Here is a 13,223-nt window from a genome sequence, read left to right on the forward strand (position 1 = left end):
TAGACTGCCCGATGGTGAGGAAGAGGGAAATTTGCACATGCTGCCTCAAATTTGCGATGATAGGGTTTTTTTTTCCAGCCCGCATCTCTGTCATATGCCAGTTTCACAGTAATGAGGTCATAAGCATGCAACACTGCTTAATATTAAAAATGTGGGATTTATTTAGCAACACTGTACTCCCTGAACGGGTGCTCTCACTTGATTGTTGGGTTTTATTTCCTCAGTTTGCTGGTCAGTGCCCCCCTTGCACAATATTCATCAAGTCAAAGAGGCCAAATATTTAAGTGCTCCACCGAATCCTGCACGAAAGTATCAGTACCAGGTGAGCAACTACTCATTTCAAAATGCTTTATTGATTCTTTAGCTTTTGTCATCTGATAGATATTGTTTCAGGGGATTTGTAAGACAGATACTGGGGCATCTCTCTTTATCCTTACTGGCTTACTTGCCAACTGATTGAATATAATAACGTTATTCTACTTGTTCCCATAACAGTTCCTTTTGTTTTTAAAAATGTTAGGACTCAATAATTGACATGTTAAGATAGAGATTGTATTCCATTTTGTGGTAAATTGGTTATATAAGTATAAAATATGCATAGTTGTGAGACACTGCTGTACAGTCATGACTGGGTAATGTTGTAATAGTTATCAAATCAGATAGGGAAATATTTTACTAGTGGTGGCTGTGGTTTGGTCACTGAGCATGTAGTTGTGTTGTATCTTGATGATTTTAACATAACTGATGGCTGATGTTTTTATGCAGTGCCAGAATTTGCAGTCAACATGTCCCTTGGTTTGACAATGACAAGTGATCCCACCACACAAAACACTCTGGTAAGTTTGTGAAGTGCAAAGATTTACATGTCATTGATGATAAAAATGCAGAGGTTTGTATCTTTACCAGTAAATCCATTTTTTTTTTCAGCTTGAACATGTATTGTTTTAAAAACAGCAAAATAATCATCTATTAATCAGGACTTGGCCTTGTCTCTTTTCAGGCATGTGGTCCAACCATCCCAAAGGACTGCAAAAGTATCACGCTGTATAGTGGTGTATGCTTGCAGTTATCCAGTTATGATCATGTTGAATACTCTGTGCCTTCTTCTTCTGAAGGTACACAGGTTGAGTTTTTTTTACAATCTCAAAGGTAGTGATAAAAAAGGTCTAGTAATATTTGAGCACCACTGCACACACTTATCACTTCATACACACAACCCAACATGAATATTGGTAGAAATCTGAGCATTGGATTATTTGTATTATACTGCTTCACATTGCCAAGAGGCTTTTCTGGAGTGATCAGCACAACAGTATGCCTGAGCACTGGAACAAGCAGACAGACAATATAGCAATGTGTAATGTTCACAACAGGATGACATAAATGTTTTAAATCACTGTGCTCAAGAGGAAACTGTATATAATTATTCAGATGTATTTCTCCTTTTTGACAGAGTGTCGAACCCAAGAGATTGCATTTCTGTTGGATGGCTCAGGCAGCGTAGATGCAGAGGATTTTTATAGAATGAAGACTTTTGTGAAAAATCTGGTCGGATCATTCCAGGGACAGGATACAAAGGTAGGATTGTACTCAAAATATACCTCAGCCCTCCATGTAACTTGTGTGATTATTTGACTGTTGAATACATATCTCCATTTATATCCATACATATTTCCATTTTTTCTTCTTTTTTCCAGTTTGCCATTGCCCAGTTCTCCACAGATCCCACCATCCATTACTACTTTGACACTTTTGATACTAATAACTGGAAATCTCAAATTGATGGAATAAGACAGTTAACTGGATGGACTTACACAGCTAAAGCCATCAAACACGTTGTGTAAGTGCCTTCATGATGCTAATGTGTGACACCATCCTCATAAGTTAACAATGTGTTTTTCTTTGATTTTAGAGTTTTCCTATCGTGTTATGATATGTTGTTCATACTGATTTTCAGCAGTCATGCCAAGTTTGATACAAATCAGCAGCATTACATCTAAACTGGCAAACTTTCAAAACTTTTTTAAAACATTTCTATAAATAAATACTTCAAAATCTACTGTTACCAATTTAATTATAACACAACATATAATGGTGTAATTTAAAATCAGCTCAACACATTATACAGAAAAATAATCATTTAGAAGTACAGTACTTACAGTACTTAAAGTACATCTCACACCACTCACTATTATATTTATTGGTTAATCTGGGAAATATTAAATTGGGGTTTGGACACCTGAGGGATTCTTCTGCCTCCACACTGTTGAGAGGCAACAAGACAGCAATTAAATGGCACAACTTGTGGTATTAAGCCATGAGAGTTTTGGTTTTATTTGCCTGGGATCTGATATTTCTGCCTCAATGGAGAGTGTATGGGATTTTGTTTTCTGTGCTCATAGCACTAAAAAGTTAAAAATTCACCAGCAACATGTTTTCAGAAACAATGTCCATGTTACTCAGAAATCTCAGAGAGACATCTCAAAGCTTGTACAAATAAAACCAAAACTATTTGCATGGCTTGATGCTACTGAGGTAAGTGACAAGTGATTTCTTAACCTAAAAGACATTTAATTTTCTTTCATTAAAAATGTACCACAAGAACATGTATTAAAAGTGGATTTTTCTTTTGACAGCAACAATGTCTTCTCAGCAAGCAAAGGCTCCAGGTCAGATGTGAAGAAGATTTTAATAGTCATTACAGATGGAGAATCTAATGACCGGAATGATTTGCAAAATGCAGTAAATTCAGCTGAAAAGAAAAAGATTGTTCGATTTGCTATTGGGGTAAGTTGCATTTATACTGTATTGTGTTAACATGTTAAAAAGTTAAAGCACATCTGACTAACACATCACATACAGCTCAGGTGACAGCAGCTACCTATACTCTGTTTTCTGTGGGTTTTAAAAATGAAATGTCACAAAATGTTATTTGTCCACATTAAAGGCACAATCTTTCTTTTTTTGATTATATAAATTAAAATTGTACTCTCGACCATAATTGAGGAGTTTCAGGTATAGCTGGAAAATTGCCTTTTGTGTTTCTGAAAATAGTTTATACTTTCTACACTCCAAAATTTACAGGCATTATCAAACAAACCTTTAATAGCACTGAAAAAACAAATGATTTAATGCTGCATGCTTGCATACTAAAGACATGATGATCAGTTTGAGAGTCAGTAATATAAATGGAGCAAATATTTTACTTTTGTGCATACAAATTGATTTTGTTGTACAGTACAACACCTCAAACATGTTTTCTCAACATCCCTAGGTGGGGGGTGCATTCAATAATTACAGAGCAAAACAGGAACTGGACACCATTGCCTCTAAACCCTCAGCAAACCACGTGTTTCAAGTATCAAACTTTGGCGCTCTTGAAAAAATACGGCAGAGTTTGCAGGACAAAATCTTCTCTATTGAAGGTACATATGTAACCTTATCATGACAGCTTCACATCATTTTTGTGTTTTATTGTGATATTACTGTAAAAGTTATAGTTCCAAAGTAAACAATTATTATGTCATTCATTAGGAAGTGCCATTTTAAACTGAACTGTCAGTCATTAGAAGTGACATGGACAATATTAGAAAATATAGACTTGCTGTTTTAACAAAAAAATACATAAATATCTTGGCAAATACTTTATAATTATAACTCAGAGCTATAATCAAATTTCAAATCTGTATACTAACTCATTTATGTTGCTGTTACAGGATCTCAAACTGGTGGAGAGTCACTGAAAATGGAAATGGCTCAAGTGGGATTCAGTGCAGCTTATGTGCCTGGGGTAATTAAAAACACAAGACCCTCACTGGACAGTATAGTCTTAGAAACACAGACGCCCACAGATGCACACACACACACACACACACACACACACACACACACGCACACACACGTCTGTGTGTCACTCCTTGTGGCTGAAAAGCATATAGCTATATAAGGTCCAGATGATGAATGTATGATGCATTTAGCCTTTTCCTTGGCTGATGTTTTGTGCCAAACACATTTTCTATACATTTCTGTCTAAATTGCAGGGGATTCAGATGGGTATTGTTGGTGCCAACCAGTGGAAGGGAGGCTACCAGCAATACACAAGCACAGGCCAGAAGAGGATCTCCTATGAGTCTTCAAATATGGAACCTGACAGTTATCTGGGTATGAATATTACAGTACAAACAATGGTGTATTTACACTGCTGTACTGTAATCCTTCCTCCCATCTTTTGAAAACACAAGATTTTGGGAAAGGAACAGGAAAAAAACAAATGAGGACTAAGGAGTGAAAACTATGATTCAAAGTTGTGCAGAAGCCAGTAAGATATCAACAAATCCTGAAGACGCAGCTTATATAGATATTGTGATGATTTTAAAATGTGTTCAGGGAAGACCAAAGTGAAGGCTCCTCATGGTATCCAGATTTAAATGCACACAAGAAAAGCAAAGAATATTCTGAACTAGAAGCATCCTGCAAGGAAAAGTGTGTAGGGGGTGACCCAAAGCAAGTTTTTTAATGTTAAATCAAAAAAAGAATAAATAATGCTTATTTGTAATTAATAGCTTGCTGAAATGTGTAATTTTAAAGATTGTTCCCAGCAAAGATAATGATGATGTTATGTAATTAACACTTAAAAAATCAGTAAAAGATACAGTTTGTCCTTAGTTGGTCTAGCCTTTGTATACTAATGTGCTTGACTCTTTAATTCTAGGTTACTCCATGGCAGTCGCCAAAACGCGGTTGGGCACACTGACAATTGTAGGTGCTCCAAGATATCAACACAGAGGAGTTGTGATTTCAGTTTACAAAAACAGTCGTAACCAAAAAATTGATCCCTTTGCTTGGCAGGTGTGTGCTCACGATTAAGACAATGTAAAGATTTAATGTTTATATTAAATTGAAGGTTGTTGTTTTCTCACTTTACTAATTGTTTTTTGTTGCTTTCAGTTTCAGATTGGTGAATATTTTGGTGCAGTGGTTTGTGCCATGGATGTGGATCGTGACACGTACACTGACCTAGTCCTCATATCTGCCCCTATGTACATGGACGTTGATAGAGAAGGACGAGTTTATGTTTGCAGCTTATCAAATGAGGTAAATGACAGTTCTATCCAGAATCTATTGGATTTTTTCAATGAGAATTCAAACATTGACTCTCATCCTTTTTTCCTATTTCCACCAGAGAGTTGAGTGTCGCTTCGATAATCCATTAGTGCTGAGAGGGGATGCATCTGACCAAGGAAGGTTTGGGTCTTCTCTTGCTGTATTGCCTGACCTTAACAGTGATGGTCTCAATGATTTGGCAGTTGGAGCACCTTTGGAGAATGGTGGTCAAGGTAGCATCTACATCTTCCACGGTGAAACAGGAGGAGGAAGGATTAGTCCTACTTACTCACAGGTGAGCGAGAACAAAGAAGCAACAAGAGGATTCGAATGATATGTATGGCCTTTTGTTTGCCACTGTATTTAATATATAATCTAGACAAAATGTAGTTTTGATTGATTCAAATATTTTCATTTATGTAGAGAATCGCTTCCTCTGAAGTCCAGCCAGGACTGAAGTTCTTTGGTATATCGATCAGTCAGTCGTCTTTTGACCTTAGTAACGACAATCTGCCTGATTTAGCAGTGGGTTCAAAGGGAACAGTGGTCTTACTCAGGTAAGATGCTCCTGTCACACATTATTACTCCCAAATGTAATTCTACCATTTGTGTTCATTTGTGTCAACATAATCATACAACCATAAGGTTGTATGATTATCATACAACCATAAGGTTGTATGATTATCATACAACCATAAGGTTGTATGATTATCATACAACCATAAGGTTGTATGATTATCATACAACCATAAGGTTGTATGATTATCATACAACCATAAGGTTGTATGATTATCATACAACCATAAGGTTGTATGATTATCATACAACCATAAGGTTGTATGATTATCATACAACCATAAGGTTGTATGATTATCATACAACCATAAGGTTGTATGATTATCATACAACCATAAGGTTGTATGATTATGTCCACCTTTCACGGTAACACAATTTTAAATTGGTAACAAGACCTTGTTACCAATTTAGGACAGAACTGTTCACCAATAATAGATTGTATCAGGCAGCTAAAATAAGATTTACCAGTTGTCATTTTGGTATACTGCTTTACAATTTTCATATGTACTCTGTCCATTTCCAGATCAAAGCCTATAGTAATGGTCGATGCTGCGGTGACCTTCAACCCAAACAAAATCCAAACTCAAAACTCAGACTGCTCAAAACCACTGGACAACACAGCTACAATCTGCTTTACCATGACCAGACGCTCTACAGTAGATAAAGGTCACTGATTCTCTTCACTGTTTCTAAACACAGACCCACTGTCCATCCATTTAGATATGTGTGTACATGAGTAACCTTTAAATGAAACTCTAATTCCAGCTACAGCAACGATTAATTATACTTTAAAGCTGGATGCCAATCTGCTTAACTATGACCAGAAACTCTCGAATAGATAAAGGTCACTGATTCTCTTAACTGTTTCTAAACCACAGACCCACTGTCAATCCATACTTGTATGTGTGTACATGAGTAACCTTTAAATTAAACTCTAATCTGTTCTAGCTAGAGCAACAATTAACTATACTTTAACACTGGATGCCACACGTAAGGTCCCAAACAACCGAGCTTACATCAGGGAGAAACAACAAGAGGAGAGTGGTTCAATAACTCTTGGCTTAGAGAAACAATGCTTCAGTGTGAGCTTCCACATTGAGGTGAGTTGTTTAAAACCTAATAACATCAGGAAAACCCACTACAACCCACACAGCTTCAATGTGAAAAACATAATTTTTGATACAACCAACCTTCACTACCTTGATATTCATAATAGTACCCTCCTCTCACAGGCCTGTCCAGAAGATGCTCTGAATCCACTTGACAACGAGCTCCGATTCACCTTTGATGGTTTGGCTTCTGACAAAAATCTCAAGCCAAGTCTGGCCCAACAGGCTAAGACAACAACCTTTCATCCTGTAAGTAATCTTTAAAGACACCCTCATTTATTGGTCAGTTTTATTTCACACTGAGGGTGTTTTCAAACCTGTATTTGTTTGCTCTGGTCCGAATCAGTGGATGAGTTGGTAAACTTGGTGCATTTTCCCGTTGGTTTGATTTCCAACCAAAAAGCATCACTACAAGCCACAAGAGAACGTTCACTCCTCTCATTGCTTACATGTGTCTGGGGTGGGAGCAAGAACATAAACACAAAAGAAACTCCTGAAGAATGTTTGGCTACGTCATCATGTTCCCACCAAAAACAAACCACTCCAGAGTTTGTTTGGGACTGGACCGAGACCATATCCTCAAATGGTCTCGGTGCGGTTGTTTTGGTCCACACCTGAGTGAGTATGATTACTGTGTTCAGATCTGCCCAGAAGAATCACACTAATGGGGAAAATGAACCAGTTCAATTCACACTTTTCACATGTGGTCTTCACTGACTGTCAGAATTTCAACTGAACTGAAGATTTAACAATAAAGTTCAGGGGTTGTGAAGTTAAGAAAAACAACTTGACTTTCTGATTCATGTTTGTCACATGTTGACAACACTTTTTGTGATTAATTACATGGTTGCCAGGTCATGACAGATATCACCACATAATTGACCATTAGGTACTATGTATGTGAAGTAGGTCTATGTGAAGAGCTCTCCAGTACTATGAAATGCTCAGGCATCATCATACTCTCTGAATAATGTTCAATTGTAATTCCATTCATTTGTCATGTCTGTCTTGGCCATTTGCTCTTACACTTTCTGAACAAAATGGTTTACTAAATACTCTCTTCAACAGTTACCTTTTGAGATCAACTGTGGCAATGACAACAACTGTATAGATAACCTGAAAGTGGATTTCAACTTCACCAGGTGAGACTGATTTTCAAATGTGAAGCCTGACTTAGGTGTTTGGATCTACTGTATTATTTGTGGATTCACTATTGGTGGGCAGGTGACATGTTTAACTTTTCTTTTTGCACTCCCAAATTGGTCAGCATGCTCTTTTAATTTTTTACTCTGTAAGCATAGCATTTGGCATGTTACTCTTTTTGTATATGCTGGACTAATGTTACATGCACCCGGACTCTATTTGTTACAATTTCATCTTTGTGCAATGTTTTTTTTTCCTACCTTCACTTTTCCATTTTCTCCTATTCTATCAGTTCCTCAGAGGTCAAAGTAGGCATTGATGAACTGCTGGAGGTCACTGTGTCAGTTGAAAACAGGGAGGAAAACTCCTACAACAGCCATGTCATTCTCACGTACCCACCTGGGCTCTCCTACAGGAAGTTTACAGGCCTGCAGGTGAGGATCAAGTCTGTTTCAATTCAACTCTTGTCAGCTGCTCTCTGAGGTTATGCAGTGATTGTGGATTATGTGTGTTTTTTAATAAAGGGAAGAATTGAGTGCAACTCCTTGGACAGTGGAGCTGGCTTATCTCAAGGAAAGACAGACTGCACTATTGACAAGCCTATTTTCAAGACCAACGCTAAGGTTTGTAGTGTGTACAGAAGCATCTCATCTCACTGCAGCTGAGCCGAGAGAGGAGACAATCTGATCTCTCTCATTCTTTTCATTTTAGGCGCTCTTCATTGTGTCCTATGGGATTGAAAGCAACAGTCAACTTGACAGGAAGTTATTCATCACTGCAGATGCCACCAGGTACTGTTGTGTTCATCTTCCAGCCTATAAGCACATCACTGTACATGTGTGTATGTGACAATTATTATTATTACTCGTGTACAATTAATTTCACCTCTCTTAGTGGGAACGAGCACTCCAAGTCAAGTGAACTTTACAAAATGAAAGGGATTGATGTGAAGTACAGCATTTTTATGACAATTGAAAGGTTTGTGCTCCATGTGATTTAATAAGTTTAAAAAGATTTTAAAATAATTTAAAGTGACATTGTAAAGCTTAATGTCTTTGAAACATTCAATGTTTCTGTTCAGTTCCCTCAGCTACAGCAATTTCACTTACGGCAAGAGTAATTTGCAGAAACCACTCCAACAATCAATTAAGGTAAAAAATCTTATCCTATCATAATATCATTTTTTTAAAAAAGGTTAATTAACTTTATTCAGACTTGACTTTAATGCTCAGTAGGTCTTTTTCTTTTCTCCCCTCTTAGGTTATAAATGACATCAGAGCACTGAATTTCACTGTGGTGATCAGGGTTCCTATAAAGCTCGGTAATGAAGACATCTGGGTGGATTCGAGCAGTTTGCAGGTAACATGTGGGAACTCATTGTTACTGAAACCCCAGAAGTCTCAAATGTAGCTGTTTTTATGCAACTAAAGCCTTGTGGATGAATTTGTTCTCTGTTAAACTGACATGAATCAGCTCTATTTCAGATTCCAGACTGCCAAAGAGACAAAGATGAAAAACCCACCGTCACAAATTTTGTTGCTCAGATACAGAAAAATAAGTCAGTGGTAAGTATCAGAGGCTCTACCATCTGTACATGGTGGAATTTAATCTAATCATATATAGATTTAGAAATGTATGGTATTTTAGTGCATTACACATAAGTTTTCCCTGTTTCCAGCAATAAATTTAGGCCTCCTTTTAATCACCCACAGGACTGCTCTGTAGCCAGTTGCAGAGTGTTCAAGTGCAATCGTGTCATGGGAATACAGGAGCATAAAAAGTACACAATCTCTGCCAACCTTAGTTCTGAATGGATAAAGCAGGTAACTAATGTGTGTGTAAAAATAATAATGTTTTAATGAAAATGAACAATCCTAAAGATTAAATTAAATGTCTGACTCCCCCGTTTTTCTCTCTCAGATTGGACTTGATTCTGCCAAATTCCTCTTGACCAGCACGGCCAGTCTGGAGTACGACAGAAACCAGTACATCTTCTTTTCAGTGCGGTCAAATAACAATCCTCCCATTCACAAGGTAATTATACGTCGGATTTGTTTATTTGTGTTTGAAAAGAGCTTGAATGGAGATCTGATCCAAAATCTGTCACTGCACATCTCAGATTGTGGCAGAGGTAGAAGTGTATCCTGAACCAGACTTCACCAAAGAGATTGTTGGAGGATCTGTGGGAGGGTTGGCTCTGCTGGCTTTACTCACTGCTGGTCTGTACAAGGTGAGATACTTTACATGCACTATATCAGTTTATTACACAGCATCATGGAGGCAATAAGACAACCTGAGGTCTAGTATTGGGCACCCTTTATCACAAAATACACCCAGTGACAATACTTGAATGTGGCATCTTTACATTTTTATTATTCTTTCATTTGGTTTGGTTCTTTTTATGTTTTTATTGTGCATCTCTAATGCAGGATTGCAGTGTTTTTATATAACTTCCTTTGTTTTGTACTCTCAGGCTGGATTTTTCAAGAGTAAATACAAGGAGATGATTAATGAGGAACAAACAGCTGATCCGGGGGTTGAGGGAGGCGAACCCACACCAGAGTAACAAACATGAAGTCAGTTGATGTCCCACAGACAAGCTGATACAAGCCAGAAAACACCAAAACTCTTCCAACATCTACACTGGCTTTGTCATCTCAGATTAGTTCATCTGTACCATAAATTGTTGTGCATGTTTGTCTTCAATAGAAAATATATAAATGTGTTGCCATTTTCATGAATACACATTTAAATGGAAAATATATTTGTGCAACCCTTGCAACACTTTCATTTCATTATCCTGAAAAAGAGCTTGTGATCCATACATAGAGCAGCAAGAGTTTTAGAGCTTCAAAACTGATTTTGTAATCCACATTTTGAACTGAATAGCTTACTGTTGGTCTATAATTAAATATTTGTGCTTATATCCCTGCAAACCATGTGTGTTAATTTGTACATTTTGTTTTAAGTGAAAAATTATTCAATACATTATGATCCTTTGGAGTCTGGGTTTCATCACATGATACTGTACAACTGCTGAAATACAAGGTGGAATCCTTAAGAGCAGGGACCTTACTTGCTTGAGATAAATATGTATTTGATACCACTTTTATTGACAATGTGAGCTGCTTTGCTATTAAATACATTTTAAAATGTGCAACGTTGTGTTCTGAATGTATGTAAGAAGACATTTGATGCTTCATCAATTTTTATTTCATATGTGATTAAAATGAAAATTGACCTTATACAAAGCTGATCATGACATTTTTATGTAGAAAGAAAACAGAGTTATAATTGAGTAGAGCATAAATAACATAAAAGTTGACCTTCGTTTAAATGGATTCAGTGGAAGACTTTGAAACTGACATTATCTTTTAAAATAATTCATCACACTACAGAAAAATATATTTTATTTTTTATAAAAATATAAACATCTTTGGCCTAAAAATGCAACACTTTCTTCAATGTTTTCTTCTATTTGACCTGAGTTACTGTACGTGCAAATACAGAATATAAACAAGGCTTTTGAGAAGTGTTTAAAGCTGTAAGTCAACTTGACTTTTAAGTGCAATAATGAATTGCTTCAAGCATCCCGTTGACAACAGACCTAACAGCTTGACAACAGGAACATAGAGGTAATGGGTAAAAAGAAGGACAGGAATGAGGACACGGAGAAACCTGCTGCTCCTCCTGTGGCGGCAGGAGAAGGCATGTTGCCCACTGCCTCCTTTAAGAATGACCCAAATCTTGAAGTTTTGGCAAAGATCTGAATGTCTGCACGGACAGATTTGCTCCCTCCTGTTGATACAACAGCCAACTGGAACCAAGATGAATCTGAAAACACTAATATTTACAAACTTCTGACATGATGAAAAACAAAGTTTAGAAACTGGTGGAAGGGAAAAAATATTTTACCCGCTGAATGTCCATGGTATACGTGCAAATGTGTTAGAAGCGTTCCCACAATTTGTTACTCAAGTGTCAAGTTCTCAAAGACTTGTGCCAGCTCTGTCAGTGCCTAAAAAATCCCATTTACTAATGTGAATACAAACAGTCAACAAAGTACAAAGTAACTAGATGTAGAGTAATTAAACTTCTCATGCAAACAATATTAACCTTACCTGTGCTCTTGCTCCCTGTCCCCCAGCCTGCCATCCAGCGTTGACTTCCAGCAGGGAGAGATCTGGCATTGCTAATGTCCACACACACAGGCTGGATATAATCACTGTAGCTGTTTTGGTCACTGTAATTTTCACAACAGCCTGAGACCGTTGAGATCTCAAACTCCTCTGAGCCACCCACTAATTGCAGGCCAAGAAACACACTCCAGTCCCCAATGTTTGGATTAGGGCTGTAGGGAAATAAATCCAGTCCACTCCACAGCCCTGTTGAAGATGGCGGAGAACTTGTTGGTGTGGGTCTCAGAACACTTCCTGTCTGTGAGAGCCCTCCACATTCCGGGTCTGGAGAACAGGGGCACCGACCTCATGTTGAGAGGCAGCCTTCTGCCAGACGAGTGGGTGCTACACCCTGAGGTGGTGTAGCAGATTTGGGACTGGTTCGGGTGAGTGGAAGTGGACCAGTTTGCCAGTCAAAACAACACCCACTGCCCGCTAAGGTTCCCCCTGACGCTGCAAGACGATCCACCCTTGGGGATGGATGAGTTTGCACACACGCCATGGCCAAAGAGGCTGCTTTATGCCTTTCCTGCTCTTCCTCTCATTCCCCTGCTGCTGGAGAGAGAGAGACAAGAGTGGCTGTCGGTCATCCTGATAGCTTCGGACCACCATTTGGTGCCATGGTATGCAGAGAGACCCAGATGTTGGCGCTCAGCCCTGGTGAGTAAGGACCCTCCTGCTGCGGTCTGAGCACATTCCACACATGCCATGGCAGCGTCGACAGCCTTGTTCAGTGGGGTGAGTGTCGAGGACACATGCATGGCAGCGGCCTGGTCTATGCCTTGTCCATTCATAAAGTTCTATTTCTTAGACATGACAGGCTCCTTTTCAAGGTCCGTGCTCACAGGTGTGACTCAGGACTTGTGAAAAGGGTGGTGTGAGTGTCAGCTGTGGTACACCTGAATCCCCTGGGAAATTATACACTTGCATTATCCTGTGATCAAAGATGACTCAGGAAATGGGGTGTGCAGGGTGTTTGGTGTATGACCTATGACCCCTGCGAGGTTAGGCCATGTTTTCACTCAGCTCAGGTCCATGTTAACTGGACTGGGTTGGGCCCCCTACTGCTCCACTTAAGCAGCTAGATTATAAAGTAGTAGAAGAGCTGCGGCGG

The 13,223-nt window shown here is 38.4% G+C and overlaps 1 protein-coding gene and 1 pseudogene across 1 annotated transcript in view; one reads left to right on the plus strand and one right to left on the minus strand.

Moving 5' to 3' along the window:
• The window catches only part of LOC137171624 (integrin alpha-M-like), a 13,766-nt gene extending 2,938 nt beyond the window's left edge, over positions 1–10,828 (plus strand). The window contains exons 3-30 of the mRNA XM_067575656.1: positions 225–322; positions 766–836; positions 1,001–1,115; positions 1,454–1,578; positions 1,698–1,840; positions 2,637–2,787; positions 3,275–3,425; positions 3,717–3,790; positions 4,041–4,161; positions 4,712–4,848; positions 4,948–5,094; positions 5,183–5,398; positions 5,527–5,660; positions 6,203–6,345; positions 6,628–6,779; positions 6,912–7,037; positions 7,857–7,930; positions 8,224–8,365; positions 8,456–8,554; positions 8,643–8,722; positions 8,826–8,909; positions 9,013–9,082; positions 9,192–9,290; positions 9,416–9,496; positions 9,644–9,754; positions 9,852–9,965; positions 10,051–10,161; positions 10,405–10,828. Coding sequence (XP_067431757.1) covers positions 225–322; positions 766–836; positions 1,001–1,115; positions 1,454–1,578; positions 1,698–1,840; positions 2,637–2,787; positions 3,275–3,425; positions 3,717–3,790; positions 4,041–4,161; positions 4,712–4,848; positions 4,948–5,094; positions 5,183–5,398; positions 5,527–5,660; positions 6,203–6,345; positions 6,628–6,779; positions 6,912–7,037; positions 7,857–7,930; positions 8,224–8,365; positions 8,456–8,554; positions 8,643–8,722; positions 8,826–8,909; positions 9,013–9,082; positions 9,192–9,290; positions 9,416–9,496; positions 9,644–9,754; positions 9,852–9,965; positions 10,051–10,161; positions 10,405–10,497 — 3,262 coding nt within the window. The 3' untranslated portion in view covers positions 10,498–10,828. The remainder of the gene's footprint in view (positions 1–224; positions 323–765; positions 837–1,000; positions 1,116–1,453; positions 1,579–1,697; positions 1,841–2,636; positions 2,788–3,274; positions 3,426–3,716; positions 3,791–4,040; positions 4,162–4,711; positions 4,849–4,947; positions 5,095–5,182; positions 5,399–5,526; positions 5,661–6,202; positions 6,346–6,627; positions 6,780–6,911; positions 7,038–7,856; positions 7,931–8,223; positions 8,366–8,455; positions 8,555–8,642; positions 8,723–8,825; positions 8,910–9,012; positions 9,083–9,191; positions 9,291–9,415; positions 9,497–9,643; positions 9,755–9,851; positions 9,966–10,050; positions 10,162–10,404) is intronic.
• Positions 1–13,223, minus strand: part of LOC137172614 (polyserase-2-like) — a 38,978-nt pseudogene that overhangs the window by 9,739 nt on the left and 16,016 nt on the right.

This window comes from Thunnus thynnus, chromosome 20 (genome assembly GCF_963924715.1).
Source record: "Thunnus thynnus chromosome 20, fThuThy2.1, whole genome shotgun sequence".
In the NCBI taxonomy this organism is placed as follows: Eukaryota; Metazoa; Chordata; class Actinopteri; order Scombriformes; family Scombridae; genus Thunnus; species Thunnus thynnus.